Source organism: Prionailurus bengalensis, chromosome E3 (genome assembly GCF_016509475.1).
Source record: "Prionailurus bengalensis isolate Pbe53 chromosome E3, Fcat_Pben_1.1_paternal_pri, whole genome shotgun sequence".
Classification (NCBI taxonomy): Eukaryota; Metazoa; Chordata; class Mammalia; order Carnivora; family Felidae; genus Prionailurus; species Prionailurus bengalensis.
In genome coordinates, this window is record NC_057357.1 from 31,070,393 (window position 1) to 31,091,969 (window position 21,577).

Consider the following 21,577-nt stretch of genomic DNA (forward strand, 5'->3'; position numbering starts at 1 on the left):
TTTGTGAGTTCAAGCCCCATATCAGACTCTGTACTGACAGTCAGGAGCCTGCTACGGATTCTCTAACTCTCTCTCTGCCCCTCCCATGCTCGCTCTAACTCTCTCTCAAAAATAGATACATTTTAAACAAAATTAAACTGATTAATGTAAATTAGAGGAATAGCTATGTGCTTCTTATCTTTCCAGACCTTCCCAAAAATTCTAGGAAATAAGGACTGCATCATCCCAGCAGCAGGATAGGAAATTAACATCTCGTACGAATGCAGTAAGTGTTTGTGTAGACCTGGAATTCTCTTCTGTAGTCTACCAGGAATGCTCTGGCGTACATCCACCCAAGAGAACATTACAGGACATTTTTTAATTGGCATAAATATCTCTGATTACTGAGGCTCAGACATAAGCCAAACGCAAGAATCATAAATAAACCAAGTTAGTCTGTCACAAGAGACTTCTGAATTCCTCAGTGCCTGGACACCCATCTCTGAGCAGTAATTTGTCTCCAGTACAACTTTTAACAGAAGTCCCTTATTTCAACAAGATTCATTAACGCTCCGTGCCCTTTGGCCTAATGCAATGATGAAACGTGGGTGACTTCAGTGAGTTTGTTATTCTGTTTGAGTGTTGATTCAAAAATCACCACAGAACTTACAACTTCACATGAGAAACTTGTTAACTCCCCTTGGAGAGCCACGGACTCCACACCATTTCACCTTTGTCTACTCCGTAACCACACTCTCTCACGTGTGACGTCTGGGACCCACATACAACTAGGTTCTGCTTCTTTCCCAGTGACACCTGAAAGGGAATGTGCTCATTTCCATCAGAGACAGAATGGAACTCAGCAACTGCCATTTCCGAGTTGGTGCAATTTACCGTATCTTTCAGGGCTGTGTGGTTTGGTCATAAAACTTCTAACTGCTGATGTATTTCGCTCTAAAATGTGGCCATTTCTCACGCCGTTCTATGACCCGATTCATAAATAAATAATGCCAAATCATTGAATACAGCGAAACCTAAGACATTCTATTTGGTAGCCCTTTTCGGAACCATGTAAACGTTGATTTGATAACTATGTGGCAACATTTTCAAGCCTATGAAAAATTATCACAATGCAAAATCAGAGAAACTACATCACCTGTGTCACATACCGCAGATTTATTCCTCTACCCACCAAGCATAAAAATTTGTAGCCAAACAGTCCAAAATGGTGATTCAGCAAATAAGCTACCAATGCAACTTTTGTAACGGGGCTTCAGCAAAAGCGACCCAGACTACAAAATGTGCCGTGTTTTTAAGAACCTCCAGCCACCACTAAATACATCCTTTAAACTGTCTGGCTTGTGTTATTTTAAACGAAGCCCTCCACATTACTTTCATGTGGGGGGTAACTTGAAAACATAATAGCAAGGAATAAGCACCCCAAAGCAACATAACCACAAGTCAAGACCCCACACACACAAAGGCACATGTATGTCCGTGTGTACATACTCAGAGTAGTTTGCAATTATTTTTATGAAACTCTCCTTTTTATGAAAAAGAGATCAAATTCTTCTGAACTACTATCCGTTCACTGAAAACAGCATGAAGCCTAAAGGTCACAACTGGTCCACCTCAGGAAGCGAATATGCCAATGGACCACTGGTTAAACGATTTTCCGATCAAGATGAACGAATAAAATGGGTTAATGCCAAACAGATTACGTAAAATGAAACAACCAAGTAACCCATTGGTTAACTAAGTCCCCATGATGAACCAACCAAGAGGGCCATTAGTTAACGGAAGAACCAACCATCAGAAGCCAACCGAATGGATCAATCTGTAACAGAAACACCAACCAAGTGAAATCGGATGATGCCGAACACAGCTAGCTACCTTCATCCGGAGAGATGGAAGAAAACTTGCAACTAGGCAACAAACAGAAAAGCTCTTAATGAATCCAAACACATCCCATGCAATCTGGACACGTGACCACTGCCTGGGTCACCACGTGGGGCTGGAAACGGACCACACAGCTATACTTACGAAGATTATTTATGGGAGTTCTGGTATCCATGTTTTCATAATGCTGGACATGAACCACAATGTTGAGGTCCCTCTCCATGGGGTCGGTGTTGCAGTGGCCCTGTGGTCTCATGACATCTGCAAGGGCCCTGAAAGGAGAAAGAAGTGAAATCTGTTTATTCCAAACGCAATGACTGGCACCTGTTGTGTTCTGAGCACTGTACTTAGGAGGACGAGGCCCCTTACTCCACGGAGCTGCCATGCTCGTTAGAGGTGGGAGGGAGAAAAAGACATCAGGAAGTTAAGAAGATCACTGCAATTACAGATTACATAAGGACTTCATGCAAAACAGGACACGCGTTCCCCACAAGAGATGTGTAATTAGCAATATCACCTACCTTGCAGAGAGCTGTGGAGAGGATTGAATGACGAATATATGTAATGCGTCTGCACCCCATAAACCTAGCCCCCCTCATAGCTGACACCTGATACCACACCCCACGTACATCAGTGGTCCACTATTAGCCACAAATAACATTTATAGGGTGCTTAACACAAGTGGGGCACCGTGTGAATCACATTAAGCCTTAACTAAGGGGCTTACAAACACCTTATGAGGTTTATTACTCCTTTGCAGATGAGCGGACAAAGGCTCAGAGAAGTGAATTAACCTGCTGAAAGTCACACAGCCCGTTGCACGGGTCTTTGAACAAGAGTCCGTTTTCACAGCTCTGTACGCTGAGTGCATTGGGTTTCCTGTAGTTAGGGAGGATTTGGCACGATCCATCCATACCCCCCAATGTGGGTGCCCCTCTTAATCAGTAGCTGGGACATAGGGCAAGCTTACAACCTGAGTCACCAACTGTGTTTTACCATCATGTTTCGCCTCCTTGACACTCATCCAAGGGTCAGTATTCTTTCGGCTGTCTTTGACAAATAAGAAAACCAGTTGAGAGGTGTTAAGTGACGATGTGAGTTTCTCCCAGCTGCCGTAACAAAGTGCCCCACACTAAGTGGCCCCAAACCACACAAATGTACTCTCTCACAGTTCTGGAGGCCAGAAGTCCAAAATCAGAATATTAGGAGACTCCTCCCTTGCCTCCTCCTGGCTTCCAGTGGATTTCTGGTGGAAATCTCTGGCATCTGCTAGCTCGCAGCTGCCTCATCCCCAGGCTCTTCCTCCGTCTTTGCCCCGTGTGTCTCATGAGGCTCTGTCTTCCCGTGAAGACCTGCTTTTAAGGACACCAGTCGTACTGGGTTGGGGCGCACCCTCCTCCAGGATAAGCTCATCTCAAGTCATTACATGTGCAAAATCCCATTCCTCAATAATGTCACATTCTGAGGACCACAAGACCAGGACTTTAAAAAAGCTTTTGTTATGGGGTGGGGGTACGCCGTTCACCCAGAACGGTGACCTTCACAGTTAGATGTAACCTTAGTAAAGCCGCTCAGCGTTTGCACAGAGAGCAGAACAGAGGTAAGTGCCAAGCAGATACCACATCTAAGGTCAGACCTCACCACCCCACATCTGCCTCTCGGCCTACGCTCCACCAGGTCATTCCTGAGACAGGATTATCCTTGAACGATACGTACTATTGTGGGTATAACTGCACAGGTATGCATCTCTGACACGAGCCGTGTTTTGACTACAAACCTAATTCTGCTTCTTCCTCTTTGCGCAACAGGAGAGCTAGCCAAGATGCTAAGTGTGAATCTCCTTTCCCCAGTGGTTTCATGGAGAAGCAGACGAGTATCAGCCCTGCTTAGCCATTTCCCTAATATTTCCCTAATTATGGGCACCGAGACGCTCAGCACCTCCCTGCCTCTGAACACAACACAGCCATAGGCACCCTCATTCACGCCTCCTCTTGGACCAGGGAGAGCTTCTCAGGGTACACACCCACAAGTCATACTGCCATGGTTTAGGATACATCCAGATGCTCCTAACCAACCAGAACCCTCTGAGTCCACATCGAGGGAGACAGAGACGGAAGGAGAGCTGTTTGCGAGAGGTCAGCCTGCCGGCTGAAATTTACCCCCCACCCCCACCACCCCATATAAGCATCGATTCTCAAACAATGTCTGCCAACGAGCGGCACCAGCATCACCTGGGAGCACGTTAAAAGGCAAATTTTCGGGTCCACCCAGACCTACTGACTCAGAAACTCCAGGGGCAGCCACCTGTGTTTTCAGGTGCACATCCAAGTCTGAGCCTGTGTTAGGCTCACGGAGACCCCAAGCTCGGGGACTGAGTGGTTGCTCAGGGGGCAAGGAGACAATGGCCCAAAAACCACAGCGGGTAAGAAGTGTCAGATGTGAACTACAGGGGACACAGCAAGAGTCCCTCGCGCATTAGAGGAAAAGACTGAGCGTGCCAAGACGCAAGACAGTAACGACAGCTCCCAATCATTCACTCATTCACTCAACAAATATCCATTGCCTACTATGTGCCAGGCACTAGTCAGAGCTCTGGGAACACAGCCAGTGTGCAGGATGCACAAGATCACTGTCTTACCAAAGCTTGTATTCTAGGGGACAGGATAAAAAAAATATATGCGTGTTAAATAAATTTTTAAAAAGTATAACACGTGGGGCGCCTGGGTGGCTCAGTCGGTTAGGCGTCTGACTTCGGCTCGGGTCATGATCTCGCGGTCCGTGGGTTCGAGCCCCGCGTCGGGCTCTGTGCTGACGGCTCAGAGCCTGGAGCCTGCTTTGGATTCTGTGTCTCCCTCTCTCTCTGCCCCTCCCCCATTCATGCTCTGTCTCTCTCTGTGTCTCAAAAATAAATAAACATTAAAAAAAATTAAAAATTAAAAAAAAATAAATAAATAAAAAGTATAACATGGTCAAGTGACACTGACACATGGCAGCCTTATTTGCAACAGCCCCAAAGTGGAAACACAACCCAAATCAGCTGATGAATGGACACACAGAAGGTGTTATATGCAGTGGAGTATGATTCAGCCACAAAAAGGAAGGAAACATTGACACCTCTACAACATGGATGGAACCTGGAAACTTGAAGCTCCTTGCAAAGGACCCAAAAAGCCACGGGGTACGTGATTCTATTTCCATTAAGTGTTCAGAAAGGGTTAATCCATAGAGATAAAAAGGAGACCAGTGGTGGCCAGGGGCTGGAGATAGGGAGGACTGAGGAGCGGCTCTGGAATGAATACGGACTTTCAACCATGAAAATGTTCTGGGATCAGACAGGAGTGATAGTTGCTTCAATTTATGAATATGTCAAAAACCACTGAATTGTACACTTTTCTAAAATTCTACAGAGAGAGAGAGAGAGAGAGAAAGAGAGAGGGAGAGGGAGGGAGAGAGAGATAAGGTGACCAGGAAAAGCTTTCCTGAGGAGTTGACATTTGAGGTGAGCCTTGAACTGTAAGAAAGAGTTGGTCGTGTAAAGGTGATGGAAAGAAACTTCCTGGCAGCTGGAGCAGCAAATGCAAAGGCCCTGGGGCAGTAAAGAGTTCATATACTTGAAGTACAAGCCAAAAGGCCAATGAAGCTGGAGGATAGGCAATAAGGAAGGAAGCTTTCAAGGTGAGGATTATCCTACCCATTTTATGGAGCAAAAAAAAACTGTTCAAGTTCACCCGGCGCATCACTGCAGGGACTGAGATACAAACCCGAGTGTCTCTGAAATTAGAGTTCAGCCTCCTTCCTCACTCTGTGCTGTAAGCAGAGTCTGAAACTCAAGGAGGCTGCAGGAAACAGAAGGTTTGAGGTAAAGGAGGCACTCCAAACCTGATATGCCTTTTTCACTTCTCAACAGGATCTTCATCATGAACTTCAGGGGGTCCCTGGACCCCTCGGGAATTGAATGGAAATTTTGTTTGTGCATTTTTCTCAAGCAAGGAGCCATAGCTTTCACCAGTTCCTCTAAGGAGTCCCCCCCCCCCCCCCCGGAATTCCACGTTATTCAGGCTTTCAAGAGGTTAGCAAAGTAAGTTATCAGGACAGCTACCACGAACTCGGTCAGCGCGGCTATGTGCACATTCCCTGGGCCTCTCTGGGGTGCTGAAATTCCTGAAAACCCAGCCCAAAAGCCAGGGCACGCAATGGAGATGAGAGTTCTTAAGAGGCCTCCACATCCTGGAAAAGCAGCCTTCAAAGTAGAGTCCACTCACTTTATGCACCACAAAAAAAATGATTCGGCATAAGGACAGGAAATCCAAGAACTCCTGTGTATGGTCTTTAGTCGTTCAAGCGAGGAATCAATGCAATACGGGTATGGATGCTGGCACCCTCACTTGAGATGCCCACGTCAGCCAGCGAGAATCAGGAAGCTCAGACCAAGAACGGTGACTGGGGTGCATTGCCCATATTACAGCTATGTGCCCCCCTAAAGGGGATAGGCAGATACATTATCTAAGTTTAGCAAGGCTAACCATCACTGAGCAGGCGCATGGCTTCACCACCACCACCGCCCCCCCAACCGTAACAAAACCACAGGCTGAAGAAAATTCTGATAGAGGAAGCACAAGAAAACAATCGCGTTGTGGGTGATGGGCATTGAGGAGGGCACCTGTTGGGATGAGCACTGGGTATTGTATGGAAACCAGTAAATTTTATATATACACATAAAAAGAAAACAATTGCGTTGCCTCTCCACTTTTCTTCAACAGCTAGCTTGTTACAAGGTTAAAAACAACAATGTTCTATTCAGATCAAAGCCAAGTCAGCCAAAAATAGTCAAAATTCTCATGAAAAATATTCAAAATGTGGACTGTTTAATGGTAAGTTTCATCCTCAACAAACATCATGATTTGACATTAGCTAATGATTGCATGACGTCATCATGCTTACCAACAGACTTAATTAATTTACTGCACCTTCAGCTCAGCTTAAAACTTGTTTTTAGGTGTGCTTTATAATGTACCTAACAACTGTTCACCAGTCCATGCACGTACTTATTAGTACAACAAATGTGTATGGATTAGGGTACAGACCAAAAAACATGTTAAAATGCGTGTCCAAAAAGCTGCATAAATAAGACAATGGACATCACCAACTATGTGCTATAAACCAAATTCCCAACGATTTGCCATCTATTTGCAGCACATAGTTTGGGTGCTTCTCAAACCATGTGCATTCGTGCTACCTCGGGGTCTTGTTAAAAATGTAGATTCTATTTCAGTAAGTCTGAGGCAGGGCATGAGATTCTTCCACTCAAGCTCCCAGGTCACGAAAATGAGGCAGCTCCACAGGACATACTCTGAGTACTAAGTCCCTAAAAGAACCATAATGGTAGCTTTTAAGTGTCCACTTGACTATGGCACAGGGTGCCCAAATATTTGGTCAAATGTCATTGTGGATGCATCTGAGAATGTGCATTTGGATGAGATGAACACTGACATTCAACAGACTGAGTACATTGCCCTCTAGCATTCGGGTGGGCCTCATATAATCAGTTGAAGGCATGCAGAGACAAAAGTCCCACCCTCTCTTGAGTAAAAGGAAATTTTCCTGCCTGACAGCCCTCAAACTGGGATGTCAGCTCTGCAGATTTCAGACTTCCTAATGGCAAGTCCACATCATGTATCTCACTCTTGCTCTCTCTCTATATATATATCTCCTACAGGTTTTGTTTCTCTGGAGAACCATAACTAATACAGGTACCTTACTAAAGAAACTGCACTTTTCTTTGCTATCTCTTGTCCCAGTTCAGAACAATTACCTTGAAACATTGCCATTTTTGCGGTCATAGATGATTGAATATTGGCAATTTCCTAAGTTTCAATTTAGCATCAATTTCTTTCTAGATGTACTCGTGTGTTACTTGTCTCGTGCCATTTGACTGTTAGCTCTTTTGAGTGCAGGGATTGCATCTGTATTGTCACTATTCTCTTATAGCTCTCAAAACGGTACTAGGTATGCCATAGGTGCTCAATAAATACCTATGAAATGATTACATGAATGGGTGAATGAATGAATGAACAAAAGACAAGATGCTTTCTTTTGTAAATTATGATGTCAGAAACAGGATACTGGTTTTGTCCGTGGCAGATACTGTTCTAGGCACTGAGGATACAACAGAAGAGATGTGGTGTCCCCACACTCCTTACTTTGGACAGTAAAGCAAGATACAGATAACCAAGTAGCAAACCAGGAAATTAATAAGTTAATTTTAGGCTGTAATGAAGCAAGAAACACCAGGCGATGAGCCAGAGGGGGGCGGGCAGTGGTAACTGAGTCGTCAGGGTCATCAGGGACGGCTTCTCGGAGAAGGCGACACCAGAGCGGAGACCTCAATGGCGAGGGAGCCAGCGCATGAGGTCTGACAGAGGATTCGAGCCAAGCCAACGCGACAGTTCCAAGGTAGCAATGAGCTTGGCATTTTTGAGGAACAAAAAGAGAATACGGTGTTCCTTCACTTTCCAATCACAGCGAGCAAATAAAAGACCCCAACATTTCCAAACAGAGCTCAGAACCTCCTCATCTGGCTTCAAAGCTCCCAGGAATCCCGAGGTCTAAACTATGTTCTGACATTTAAACACCTGAATAGGATTCCGGAACATTTCCTCTGAAGCATCTTTTACTTTTTCAAGAACGCAAGGGCCGTGGGCATGAGGTGACTTTCTGGAGTGGTGGTTACACAGGTAGAGGCAAAGCTCCTGAAACCACACTTAAACTTAAAATGTGTGCCTTTTACTGGGTCAAGTATATACCCCACTGAAGGTGACTGCTAAAATGCAAGGACTCCATCGCCCAAAGAGAAGTAACCTGCCACGAGCAAGAATTTATAGACTCTTCTCCATGGGCAACAAGATTTGCCTGCAAGGGTTTCTCCAAGCTGGGGAGCTGGTCAAAGCCAGAGGGTAACCACAGACATGCAAGGAAAAGGGGCAGCGGGAAGAGAGAAAAGGCAAAAGGAGGGGAGACGTTTATCGGTTGATGCCGCCTCTTTAAAAGGGACTCCAGCTCTTCTGAAGCGTGTTTGAAAAGCACCCGGGACACTGTGCTGTGCAATGTGCCACTTGGATTTCTGATTCTGTTTGAAGGTGGGCAAAATAATGACATGTGTTCCCTACTGGCCTGAAGCGTATGGAGCTTCAAACACACATTCCTGCCCCCAAGGTCGCTTCTCATCAACGGCTCCTTCCAAGGGCGCTGGCCCTGCCAGGGGCGGATGCAGGAAACACTCCTGGTCTTGATCTTACAGGGGGTCCTTGAACTGGCCCCCCTGCACGTGTCGCCATTTGCAGAACAGCAAGCACTTCTTTGCGATCTGAGAGCACGTTAGTCTAGCACGTGTCCACTCAAAGGCCGTGCAGCCTAGTGGTCAGGGACCTGTGCCCTGGCCTCAGACTGTCTGGGTTGGAAGTCTGACTCCTCCACTCCCCAGGGCCTCGTTCATCCTCACGGAAAGCAACCTGTGCCTCTTCAGAGGCACACTGTCCTAAGGCCTGCCTCACTGGGGCAGGGCCTGGAATTAAATGAGCACTTATACACAAGTTCGTGGTGAAATAGCAGGCTGGACAAGGCTTCTTTCATATCACCCAGGCCAACACTTTGCAAGGCATTTCATGAGGCCATTCCCAGGTCTTCTCTCCTATTCTGAACCTGTCCCCCTCTGCTGCTTAACTCTGAAGGAGTTAGGAGACTGGACCAATGCCACACAGCTTAAAAGATGGAACAGGGCAAGGACAAGGTACTGAGTTTCAGACTACAACATTTACCCCTTTGGCAGTTAAGGGGTAGAAAATTCCAGTAATATGGGTGATGGCAAAGGGGTAAAACTTGCTGAGCAGTGACCATAAAGAGGTCCTGTGCTAAGGGCCTCCCAAGTCCAGTCTCAGTGAAACCTCGCACAAGCCTGGGACATAGGGATCACCAGGGTCTCATTCTACAGACAAGAATCTAAAACTCAGAGAGGTGAAGTCACATTCCCAAGGTCACACAGCTCCTAAGTGGCCAGGCTGGCTGGAATCTCCAGACATCTGACTTGAGGTAGGCTCGACTGAGTCTCCAGGGACTCCAGAGTGGGGGTGGAGACAGAGGCCGACCTGAGAGCTTCCTAAAGAGGGAACTCACCACTGGGTGGCAACCAACAGCTTCCCTGGGAAAATGCACATCAGTGTTGTCCAAACTACCGATTTCTCAAGAGAAGTCAGGAATCGGGATTTCTACGTGAAATCTCCTTAGTTCTAAGTTGGTTTTAAAACACAATGTATGACACAATGTATGAAATTTTACAGCCAGATGCAGTGAGCCTTGACCGGATCCGAGTTTGGAACCTCAAGCTCCAGAGGACATCTTTGGTACGACCAGGAAAATGTTACCCTGACTGGCTACTTGATGGTATGACAGACTTTCTGCCCTTCTTCTCGAGGGTGATCCTAGGACTGTGTCGTGGGGGAGAATGTCCTTGTTCTTAGGCAATCCATGCTGAAGTATTTAGGGATGAAGTGCCATGTCTGCAATTCGTTTTTAATGTTTCAGCCAAGAAACACAGGAAAAGGAAAGGGAGGGAGAAAGGGACAGAGGAAAAGAAAATACAGAGTGTGTACTAAAGCAAACATGACAAAATACTAATAATTGTGTGGCCTGGATTAGTAACTCTCAACTGGGGGTGATTCTACCCCCGGATGACATGTGGCTATGACTGAGGACATTTTTTTTTTAACTGTCACAGCTGGGTTGTAAGGGGGGTGCTATTGGCATAGTGGGTGGAGTCGAAGCATGCTGCCAGACCCCCTACGGATGCACAGAACAGCCCCCCCCCCCACTACTGAGAATGAGCCGGCTCCAAATGGCAGTCATACCGGGAGTGACAAACCCTAAAGACATTTTTATGTTTCAAGTTTTTTCTTTTGTATGTGCAAAATGTTTCACCGTGTAAAAGAAACAAACAAAAAAAAAACAACAGAGAGAGAGAGTGAAACTTTAAAATAAAAATAAGAATACATAAATAGCCACACCTTGCAGACCAAACAAAACATGCCTGCATGGTTGGGTAACCAGAGCCGGCCACTGTTTGCAGTCACTTGTTCTGATCCACAGTGGCTGGATCTAATGTTGCTCTGGCTGGTGAATGAGGGTCTCTGAAGCTCTTCTGATATCGTGGGTGAGACCCCCACAGCTCCTGGAGTTAGCGACTTTCTCCTGTTATCAGGTCCCAGTCGGCCCAGAAGGGAGCAGCCAACATGCCCAGGACTCTGGGTCTGAAAACCGACATCACGGAGGCCTCTTCCGGGATACCACAAGCGCACGGGTCACCAGGAGCAATTGGTGACCTAGGGGTGCTTTCCGATGAAATGAGAATGAACCCCTCATCTCGGTGACCCGCACAGCCCAAGACAAAATAAATTAAGAGGCTGTGGGTGAGACGTTAATTGCCCCCAGAAGCTCTCAGGTGGCTGGATGCACCCACCCAGGTACCCCCTGGCCCCCACAAGCAAAACCCAATGAGCTCATGGCTGTGGCCGGGACTTGAAACGAACAACTGCACACACACAGTGCAACATGCATTTGGACGGTCCTTGGGGCAGCCCCCAGCACCACAAATACACAAAGCAGAAATACGTGCTGAAAACACACAACCAAATGCAAATAAGGGAGTGGCCTTGGATTAATGCATCCATTCCCAAGAATGTAAAAAATAGTCCCAAACTCAAGAACGGTCTTCCTCAAGAACGTCAAGGCCACTTTTGAAGAGCCATTCAGGGAGACTGTTACATGCGGATTTCTGGGGCTCATCCCAGACCTTTACTGACCCAGAACCTTTCCGGACAGAACACAAGAATGTGCATTTTAGGAAGCCCCCACCCCCACCCCATCCAATGCTCACTGGCACTGAAAACACCGTTGAAATCAGGGGCCTGGGGACTGCAGTTTTATAACTGTGTGACCTTGGAGAAGCCATCCAACCTGAACCGTGATTTTCTCATCTATCAGTGGGAATTGACAGCACTTGTCTCCTAGGGCAGCTGTGCACACTAAAGGCGTGTTTACACACACATGCACGTGCACACACACACACACACCCCTAATACGGTGCTTGGCAAATGTTCCTTCATCTTCTGTAATGGTAACTGTCCACAGGCTGGAAAACCTAGAGAGCTTTACAAAAGTACACAGACTCAGCAACCCTAGAGATTCTGATGGAAATTGTCGAGGGCGGGGCCCTTAGCAACACGATTTTTTTTTTTTTAAAGCACTCCAGGTGGTCCTAAACAGCAGCTGGGGTTGAAAACCACAGGGTGGAAACTGCCAATAAAAATCAACTATCCTTTCTCTTCAAGAGAATGTACTTCTACTGCATTCTGGAATTTCCAAAGTGTACCCGGAGAGTCCTGTGACCAGGCTCTGTTATCAGAGGACTGGGTGCCCAGCGATGCCACCCCCAAGCAGCCCTTTAGTGGTCCCTGCAGAAGTGGCCACAACTGACCAAGCTGGGGGGGGGGGGGGGGACTCTTTTTCTCCAGACAAGAGCTGCAAGGTGGCAGGACAGGAATGGGAGTCGCTCCTGGGCCCTCAGGTCGGCGGTGGAGCGCTCTCGACAGGAATACCCAGATCACGCGGAGCCTGGAGCCTGAAGATCACACATCACCTTCTCCCGCCGCAGGCCAAAGGGAGCCGCCCACCCTTAGCTCCGCTGGCACCCTCCCACCTCCCCTTCTCCCGCCTTTCCTCCCCTCCTCCACCCCCCACCCAAACACCCAGGAGGGCTTCCGTAAGCGCTGGTTTGCAAGGGAAAGGCTCAGTGGATACTTCAGCAGAGGAATTAACCCGAATCTGCAAGGCAGGCTACCTATCCCTGGGGGACTCTCTCCCGACCAAGGCGACACCCGCCGCCTGCCGCAGTCCTGCCTGGGTACTCTTCCTTCACCTCAACACAGACCCCGGGAAGCTACAGGGACTGGCGGGGACTGCGGGGAAGTGAAACTCCGGCCTGTGGGGCTGGCGACAGGGCTTCTTGGGGGTGCAGGAGGTGGGCGGGGCCAGCGTGTTACTCGCTCAGCGGGTCAGGGTTTCCTGAATCCCCTGGAGGCTTACTTTTGTGCTTCAAGACCCCAACATCCACCCACCCCTCCCTGCTGACCCAAACCAAGAGGAACTTCCTCACCTCTTGCCCCAAATCCCTCCCCTCTGGGGAAAAAAAAGAAAGAATCATCGGATACTCTGCGTATAAATAGAAAATAATTACTAGTGAGGTGGTAATGTTCCTTCGCCTATTTTTGGTGGGTCTCTTTGTTCAGATTTTTTAGGCAGGCGCACGGAGCTCGTGCATCCACACGAGCACACATGGGCCCCCGCCGGAGGTGTGGGGAGGGTGTGTGTCTGTGGGGGGGGGGGGAACCCATGGCGACCCCCGTTGCCTACACTCGGCAAGAAGATCGAGCTAGCTAGCGCCCAGCCATCCAGCCGTTCCAAGACCGCCAGTCGCTCCCCAACCCCGCCCGCCCAGACCTCACGCCAACCCTGGCCTCCGTCGGGTCTGGGGGCTGAGTCCTGGGGGTTGCGTTCTCGGCCTCCAAAGTTACTGGGTTGTGCGAATCAATTTAGACACTTTTAAAAAAAGCAAAAGGCAAATAGCTCCATTAATCCCCAAATGCCTTCTCCCATCTGCTGCGACTTGCTGGCGCTGGGACTTGCATAATGAATAAGGCAACCAGGAAAGTTGACGAATCAGGGGGGCGGGAGGGGGGCTCCCGCCCTTGGAGTCCGCGCCAACCCCCTGCAAGGGGCGCAGTGAGCGGCGGAGGCCCCGGCCCCCAGCAGGGAGAAGTGGCGACGGCGGAAAGGGGCGAGGGGTGCGGGTGGCCGGGAGGCAACCGAGGTCCCGATTCCGGGAACCTGGCAGCTCAGGGAGAGAGAGGCGGCCGCTCCAGGCAAGGCTTTTGTTCTCGCCCTCCCTCCCCTCTCTCTCTCCACCTCCCTCGCCTCTTTTTCGCGAGCCTTACGAGTTGCAGGCGGCACACACTCCTTCCCTCCCTCACACACACGCGCGCGCGCGGGCTCACACACGCCCCCCTTCCCTTTCGGGCCCGCCTGCCCTGTTTACCTAGAAGCTAGCGTCTGGAATCCGAGGGGTAGACCCCTCCCCAAAACCCAAGACTCCGGGGCCGCGGGCTCCCGGGCTGTGTGTGTCTCAGACCCGCTTCAATCCTAGGCGGGAGGGGGCGGCGGGAGGGTGACGGGTGCAGAGACCCCCCCCCAAACACACACGCGCTCCAGTCCACACCTGTGCGGAGCCCAGCGCCCCCTCTCCGCGCGGGGAGCCGAAGTTGGCTTCCCGGGCGACCTCCCCCAGCGGAGACGCGAGGGGGGGGGGGGGGGGGAAGCGCCATTGCCCAGGGAAAGGTGGAGAGGGAAGACGAGGGAGAGCGGCGCCTGCAGGGGAGGCGGCGGGGGGAGGGGAGGCAGCCCACCTGGACATGTGCTCCCTTTGCGGCCGGTGCGCTTTCTCCAGCCCCAGCTTGGTGAAGATGCCTACAAGCACCATGACGGCCACTACCCCGCAGATGATGTAAACGATCAGGTTGGTCTTGTCCTTCGTGGGGTCGTGTAGGGGGTCGTCCTTGCGTGCGGGGGGCTTGCCGGTGTTGAGCCACAGCGGAGTGTCGTAGTTGGTGCAGGTGCTCTGGTTCAGTCGCCGCTTCTTAAATGTGCAGCAGAACCGGAAGCCACAAGTCCCGCAGCAGAAGATGAAGTCGCCCGAGCTGCAGTTGAACGGCGGGTCCCACTGGCCCATGACATCGAAGTAGCCCCGGCAGAAGTCCGGCGTGGGCGCCCGGGTCGGGGGCGCGTCCGAGGCCCCCGCGCCCTCGCCGGCCTCTCCGGAGGCGGCCCCGGACCGGTTGCCCCCCGCCAGCACTACCACGCCGCCCAGCTGCGCCAGCTGCCCGTGCCCCGCTCGCTCCTGCGCCCGGCACACGCGGGCGCACAGCTCGGTGAGGAAGCAGCCGAGGAGCAGCCGGAGGACGCGGCGCATCGTGTCTCCCAGCCCGGGCTCGGCCGCTCGGCCGCCGCTGGAGCCGCTGCAGCCGCCTCTCGAGGCGCGGCCGAAGCTGCCGAGGCTGCTGCCGGGGGCTGCGAGCCGCCGCGGGCCGCACATGCAGGGAGCGGCGCGGGGCGCTCGGTGGTCGGCGGCCACTGCGCTCGGCTCAGCCCGCGTTCGCCTCCAGCGCGCCGCGCGCCGAGGGGCCGGCCGGGGAGGAGCGCGCCTGACCGGGCGGGGGGAGGATGAGCGGGGGCAAGCGCGGGGTGCAGGTCCGGCCGGCTACGGGGAGAGGCGGGGGCCGGAGAGCAGGGGAGCGTCGGTCTGTCCGCGCCTCGCCTTGGCCGGCGGCTCCGGACTCGCCGCCCTGCGCCGGCTCGCAGGATCCCTCTCACCTCTCCAGCTCGCCAAGTGCGCTGGAGAGAGCGAAGCAACACTTGTGGAATGAAGGGAGGGCAGGAGGAGAGGGGGAGGGGGAGGGGAAGGAGGGCGGGCAGAGGAGGGAAGGGGGGGTGGAACGGGCGCGAGCTCGAGAGGGGCGGGGGCGCGGAAGAGGTGACTCGGGCGGGCGGGGGGGGGGGGCGGGAGCGAGTTGGGGGGCGCGCGGAGCTGAGCTAGGCTGGCGGGCGGGGAGGAGGGAGCTTCGGCAGCCACCGGGGCTGAAGGCACCGCTCGGGTTTCCCGGCAGGTGGAGGATGGCTGCGGGACCTCCCGCGCCCTCTCCGGGAGGGAGGCACGGCTCAGACCTGTTCCGGGCGAAGAGGCGGCTCCGCCCGTGGCTTTTTCAGGCGTGCGTGCGGAGGAGCTGCGGCTCCAATCTGCCCTCCAGGGAAGAGGGGACTCGGAGGGGTTAGGGACAGACTAAGTGGCTTCCACTCCAAGGCGGACTAGGGTACAGACTGATCAGGATCGCCCCTCCCTGGTGCACGGGGCCGCCTCGCCCTTCCTTTCCCCCGAATGCGCCCTCCAGCCAGGCGCGCATCCGGGATGGTTCTACTCCCTGGGACTTGCCGAGGACCAAGGCTCAGCTGGGAAGGCGGGGTGGCAAGCCACTGGCCCCGAGGTCAGCACCCCCGGGAGAAGGCCGTGAGATGAAGTGAAGTCGAAGAAGCGCAGGGGGTAGGGAGAGAGCAGACCAGGCAGGGGCACGTCCCACGTCCTGGAAGGTCTTTCCTTGGGACTCTCCTAGGCCCCAGGACCTGCCACTTCTGTCCCTCTATGACCTCGCGGCGTTCCCTGCGTTCCACAGGAGGGCACACCGCCGCGCCTTCTCTGCGCGCCCAGATCCGGTGCAACTCAAGGCCTGGACACCTAGCTTCAGCCACCCTCCCGCGCCTGGAGTCCGCGCGTGGGTCTCCGGAGACGGCTGGCGCCTGTGCTCACGGAGCCCCCCAGACATCCTCACCCGATGTGGCGCAGTCCGGCCTTGCTTCCTCGGCTTCCAGCCTCCGGTCGTCGCCCGTCAGCATTTCCAAATCTGCCCTCTCCACTCAGCAGATTCCAGCCATCCGTCGGCCCTCTCTCATTTCTCCCACTTCTTTCCTCTGCTTGAATTTGACTCCAAAAGCCCCCCAAACAGCATTTGCACCAAAGCTGCGACACCGAATTTAGATCTCCACACGCCCCTGCGTTTTTGTTTTTTTAATTGCATTAACTAAGTATACACTTTGCAGTCAGCTGGGCGATCTGCAGGGAAATGATGCCTCCAACCACTCCACCCCCTGCCCTGGGCTTCAGTCAGGGGCTTCTCGAGGCATTTTCAAAGCACCAAAAAGTTGGACCACGTATAAAATGACATAGTGGGTTCTCTTTAACTGAAAAAGCATGCATGCTAGAGAGGTGGTTGCTGGCCTCTCTTGTAAGTTTTCTCAGAATGACAGGGAGCTAAGCTAATTGTGCCTTCTCTTCGAAGAATGTCACCTACTGTCTTCCGAAAGACTAGCATAGAATGACCCTATTCCAGGAAAATACGAACCAGGCCGACCCTGACCCAGCATATCCAGGAGCATGCCAGCCCTTGGAGACTCACTGAATTATGGGCTGTATTTTGTCTCAAACCCACCTGGACAAGGTGTGAGATTGTTCGGTCTAAATGCATCAGAGCCATCGGAATGAGGTTCCCGAAATAGGGTAGTGTGACATGTCTGTCGACCCACACCCACCACCACTGTGTGAGCCTCTACAAACACAAGCATTGGTGTGTGAGAGCTAATGATAGCTGACATTTATTCGATGCTTACAACATACCCACTAAGCTTGTCTTTTCTAAAATCACCTCCTCACAGATGCTCAAAGCAGTGCCTGGCATCTCGCAGACAATCTGGGAATAGTTGCTAAACCACTTGAGTGACTGATCTTATTTAACTCTATCTCTAGGTAATATTACCGGGCCCACACAACAGAGGGAGAGACTGAGGCCCAAAGCAATTAAACGAATTGCCCACAGTAGTGCAGCAAGGGACGCTACCCAGTTGGCATTTGACCCAACAAATGTGACTCCTGGGTCTGTGTTCTAACCATTCCAGGTAGTGCCTTCCTAAAATAGGCCTCCAGACTCCCTGTCCATCTGACATTACGTTATATATTTGGTTTTTGCCTGTCTCCTGTCTCCGCACGTCGATTGGTAAACTCCAGGACAGAAAGGGGCCTTGATTCCTGCAGCATCTCCCAGCACCTACAGCAGCGAGAAGCATGACAAACACTCAAAAAATACTTAGAGGCTGTTTTGATTAACTTACTAAGCTCTCTTACGCAAGACCGTTGGTGTTAAACCAAGGGAGGAAAGGAACCCATACGACAGGAACAGACAATGGAGTTTCTGCTGTCAGGACCACGCAGAGGGATTGGGATATTTCTAGGCACTAAATCAGAATAGGAAAGGACTGTTCCAGCAGGCCTGCCGAGGTCCAGGAAGCTGAGGCTCAAAGAGGTTAAGGGCTTTGTCCCAAGGTCACATGGTCAGCAAATGGGAAAGCCAGGGCTGGGTGCAGAATGCCAGACTCCCAACCTCTGCTTTCCTGCTTGCCCACCCCCACCGCACCCCACCAAGGCACCTCCCAGCAAGCATAGGGCTGGAAGCCTAGGTCAGTGGCCTGGTAGAAGAATAGGTCATAGACACCTTCCCACAAGAGTTGGGGGTGTTCAGATACTTCTAAATTTGATTTTAAGAAAGAGGGAAAAAAAGCACCTTCGCCAAAAGAGACAAAATCTAGACAGCAAAGTCCATTTTAGAATGTCTCCAATCTCTGTAAAATATTGCCTGTCACCAGAACATTTGAGTCCGGTTCTCAGAGGAGACTCACTCTGGCTGCTGTTCCCGGCTTTAATTAACAGAGACTGCCCCCTGTTTGTCACAAGGAGAGTGCAGGGAGCCTGCTTCAGAAAGAAGCCGACCTAATAGACCGACCTTCGCGGCTTATTTGCCAGATCCCAAGCTCTAAACCTGCTCCCCCTGTGAGCTTCACCCAAAGCGAATTCCCTTGCTGTTCCCGCCTGCCCCTCTGGAATATCGCCCACACCTGTTTCCCAAGCCTTTGAAAAATATGTACAAGAAGGGGGGAATCAGGCTCATTTGACTCTTTAAAGGAAGAAAGCCACTTTCCTCTGGGTATGTCAACTCAGTAAATAGAGTCACTGCCGCCTAATAGTTGTGTGATTATTGAGAACACGTCCCCATTTAGAACACGTGGTTGAGAAAACATTTCTTTCAGGGTTCCTCACGGGGAGGGGTGCGGTGTGGGGGGGATGGTTATTAACTTCCTAATTGAAACACCTGTCAAGTTCATGGAAGATGAAAAATCATCATCAAAGACCACCCCCACCACTACCCAAATGAATTCATGCAAATGTGTTGAAATTAAAACGCAGCTCTTAATGAAAGTGCTTTCTATGAAAGAGATGATGACATTATTTACAAGACAGGCACTTTTAATACCTAAAGAAGAATCTCGTTTGCTCTAGGCTTAATTATGTCAGTCTGCAGCACCATTTGCAAGGAGCCTGCAACCGTACTCCCAACAATTAAGGGGGAAGGAGCGATGTGACAAAGGAGGTTTGCTCACCAGGACTCGGAGCCCGTGTCCCTCTATAAGCAACTCCACAAATCAGACTATTTGTGTTGTGGCCCTCACCTGAAGGCGTTGATTGTTAATAGTCCTCATCAGGTGGCTTTTAGGGTTTCAAAAAGGTTTCTTAGCAACTGTTAGCCTTGAGAAAAAAGAAATGAGAAGACTCGGAAGCTGTTGGTTCGAAACCTTAAGAGCTACCTGGGGGCTGGAGGGGGGGCGGGGAATCAAAACTAAACTCCCATATACAGAGCGTAAGCAGAGACCAAAGGAGGGGGCAGATGTCTCCAGATGGGCGGGTGGTGGGGGTAATAAGCTAGGGAACTTACAAGGCCTGCCCTGGGCCCTGCAAGGCGAGTGGATCTCTGCAACTGCCTGCCAGAATCTTACAAGTTTATATTACACAGAGCTCGCAACAGGGGTCAGCAGTATATTGTCCAGATGGTCTTAACAGCACTTTGCTCTCCCAAGGATGCATCCTTGAAGCAGACTCCTAGTGCCAGAACAGTGGGTGGAATATACATTGCAAGGACAGAGGAGGGGGTGACGAGCCTCTGATTGCCCACCTCCAGCTCAGGGGTCAACTGGAGGTCATGTCCCCTGGATGACTTTCTCCAACAGAAGCCAAAATGTGGCTAGCTCCTTGCCTTGCGGGGGCAACACACTGATTTGATGTATTTTATTCTCTTTTTCTGAAAAGAAAAAGGAAGATAAAAGATAAACTACAAGAGAAGTGAAGCGGGTCTAAAGTTGGGTTTCCCCAGACTACAAGTAGTAGGTGAGAGGATTTTTGGTGGCACCCCAACATGTTTTTTTTAACAATTTTATATTTACTTCTAATGTGTGTCAGAAAAAAATAATGACACGTCCACACTTAGCTTCATGGGCAGAAACGTTTCAGGTGCATGTCAATTTAAAGTACATTTAAGAAGAATAATAAATACATTGTAGTATTTATTAATAAAATATAAATAAAGAAAATAAGAGGAAGTGTCTTGTGTTTAGGAAATGTGGGTTTTGGTATGAGGACAGGGTTCCTCAGTTTCAATGCTGTTGACATTCTTTTTTCAGTATTTATTTATTTTTGAGACTGAGACAGAGTATGAACAGAGAAGGGGCAGGGAGAGATGGAGACACAGAGTCTGAAGCAGGCTCCAGGCTCTGAGCTGTCAGCATAGAGCCCGACTGGAACCCACAAACTGTGAGATCATGACCTCAGCCGAGATCAAGAGCTGGAGGCTTAACCGACTGTGCCACCCAGGCACCCCCTTTTATCTAACATTGTTTAAATGTTCATTTATTTTTGAGACAGCGTGAGTGGGGGAGGGGCAGAGAGAGAGAGGGAGACACACAATCTGAAGCAGGCTCCGGGCTCTGAGCTGTCAGCACAGACCCGGATAAGTGGTTCACACTTACCATGAGATCGTGACCTGAGCCAAAGTACTCGCTTACCGGGCAGAGCCACCCAGGTGCCCCAGTGATATTGACATTTTAGAGTGGATCATTCTGTGCTGTGGGGAGATGGTGTCGGGGGGCTGTCCTGTGCATCGTAGAAGTTTCAGCAGCATCCCTGGACTCTACCCACTAGATGCCAGTAGCACCTCCCAGTTGCCACAAACGAACACTGTGGATGAGCAGACACTGCGAAATCGATTGAGAACTGCCCCGTGTTGAAATCTTAGTTCTTTCTCATAAGAGGTTTATGACCTCAAATGAGTCACTTAACCTTTCTAAGCCTGAGTTTCCCCATCTATCAGATGTGGATAGGAATGGTGCTTTCCTGGGGCACCTGGGTGGCTCAGTCCGTTAAGCCTCTCTGACTCTTGATTTTAGCTCCGATCATGATCTCATGGTTCATGAGTTCAACTCTGTGTTGGACTCGACGCTGACAGTGTGCAGAGCCTGCTTAGAATTCTTTCTCTCTCTCTCTTTCTCTGCCCTTCCGCCATGCACAGGTGCGCTCTCTCAATAAATAATAAATAAATAAATAAATAAATAAATAAATAAATAAATAAAAACTTAAAAAAAAAGAGTGGAGCTTTCCCCAGGAATATTACAAACACTCCATATCTTCTGATATTACAAACACCCCATATCTTGCATAGAGCGCTTGGCACAGTGAAACGGACCTTAGGCAGTGCTTAGTAAAGAGTCACTCTTATGACAGGCAACCTGAAGGAGGCTAGCAGGTGTCAGGCACTGCCCTGAGCCCTGAGGAGACCGAAGGCTGAGACAAGATCCTTGCTCTCCATGCAGCAACCCATGCTCAGGAGGGCCCCATGCTTTGTCTGCTGCTCTGCCGTTACCTTGGAACTCAAATGATTTCTGAACACAGGGCCTCACCAATTCTGCAGCCTGTCCTCTATGTAGGGGATGCAACTCTGGCAGAACGAGAGGCCAAGCGTGTGGGAACTTACAGGAGGATGTTTCGCTCAGCCTACACAGGCAAAGGCTTCTCAAAGGGGACATCCCAGCAACATGCAAGCATTCTCAGTAACATAGCAAGAAGAATTTTTTTTCTGAGTAGGCTTTATGCCTAGTGTGGAATCCAATGCTG

General features: G+C 50.5%; 1 protein-coding gene across 2 annotated transcripts in view; it reads right to left on the reverse strand.

The window, feature by feature from the left end:
* Positions 1-15,046, reverse strand: part of SHISA9 (shisa family member 9) — a 278,951-nt gene extending 263,905 nt beyond the window's left edge. The window contains exons 1-2 of one of the 2 annotated variants that reach the window (XM_043560505.1): positions 14,388-15,046; positions 2,023-2,150 (exon numbers count right to left, since the gene is read on the reverse strand). In XM_043560505.1, coding sequence (XP_043416440.1) covers positions 2,023-2,150; positions 14,388-14,950 — 691 coding nt within the window. In that variant the 5' untranslated portion in view covers positions 14,951-15,046. The remainder of the gene's footprint in view (positions 1-2,022; positions 2,151-14,387) is intronic. The other variant, XM_043560507.1, reaches the window with a different exon arrangement.
* Positions 15,047-21,577: the final 6,531 nt, after the last annotated feature.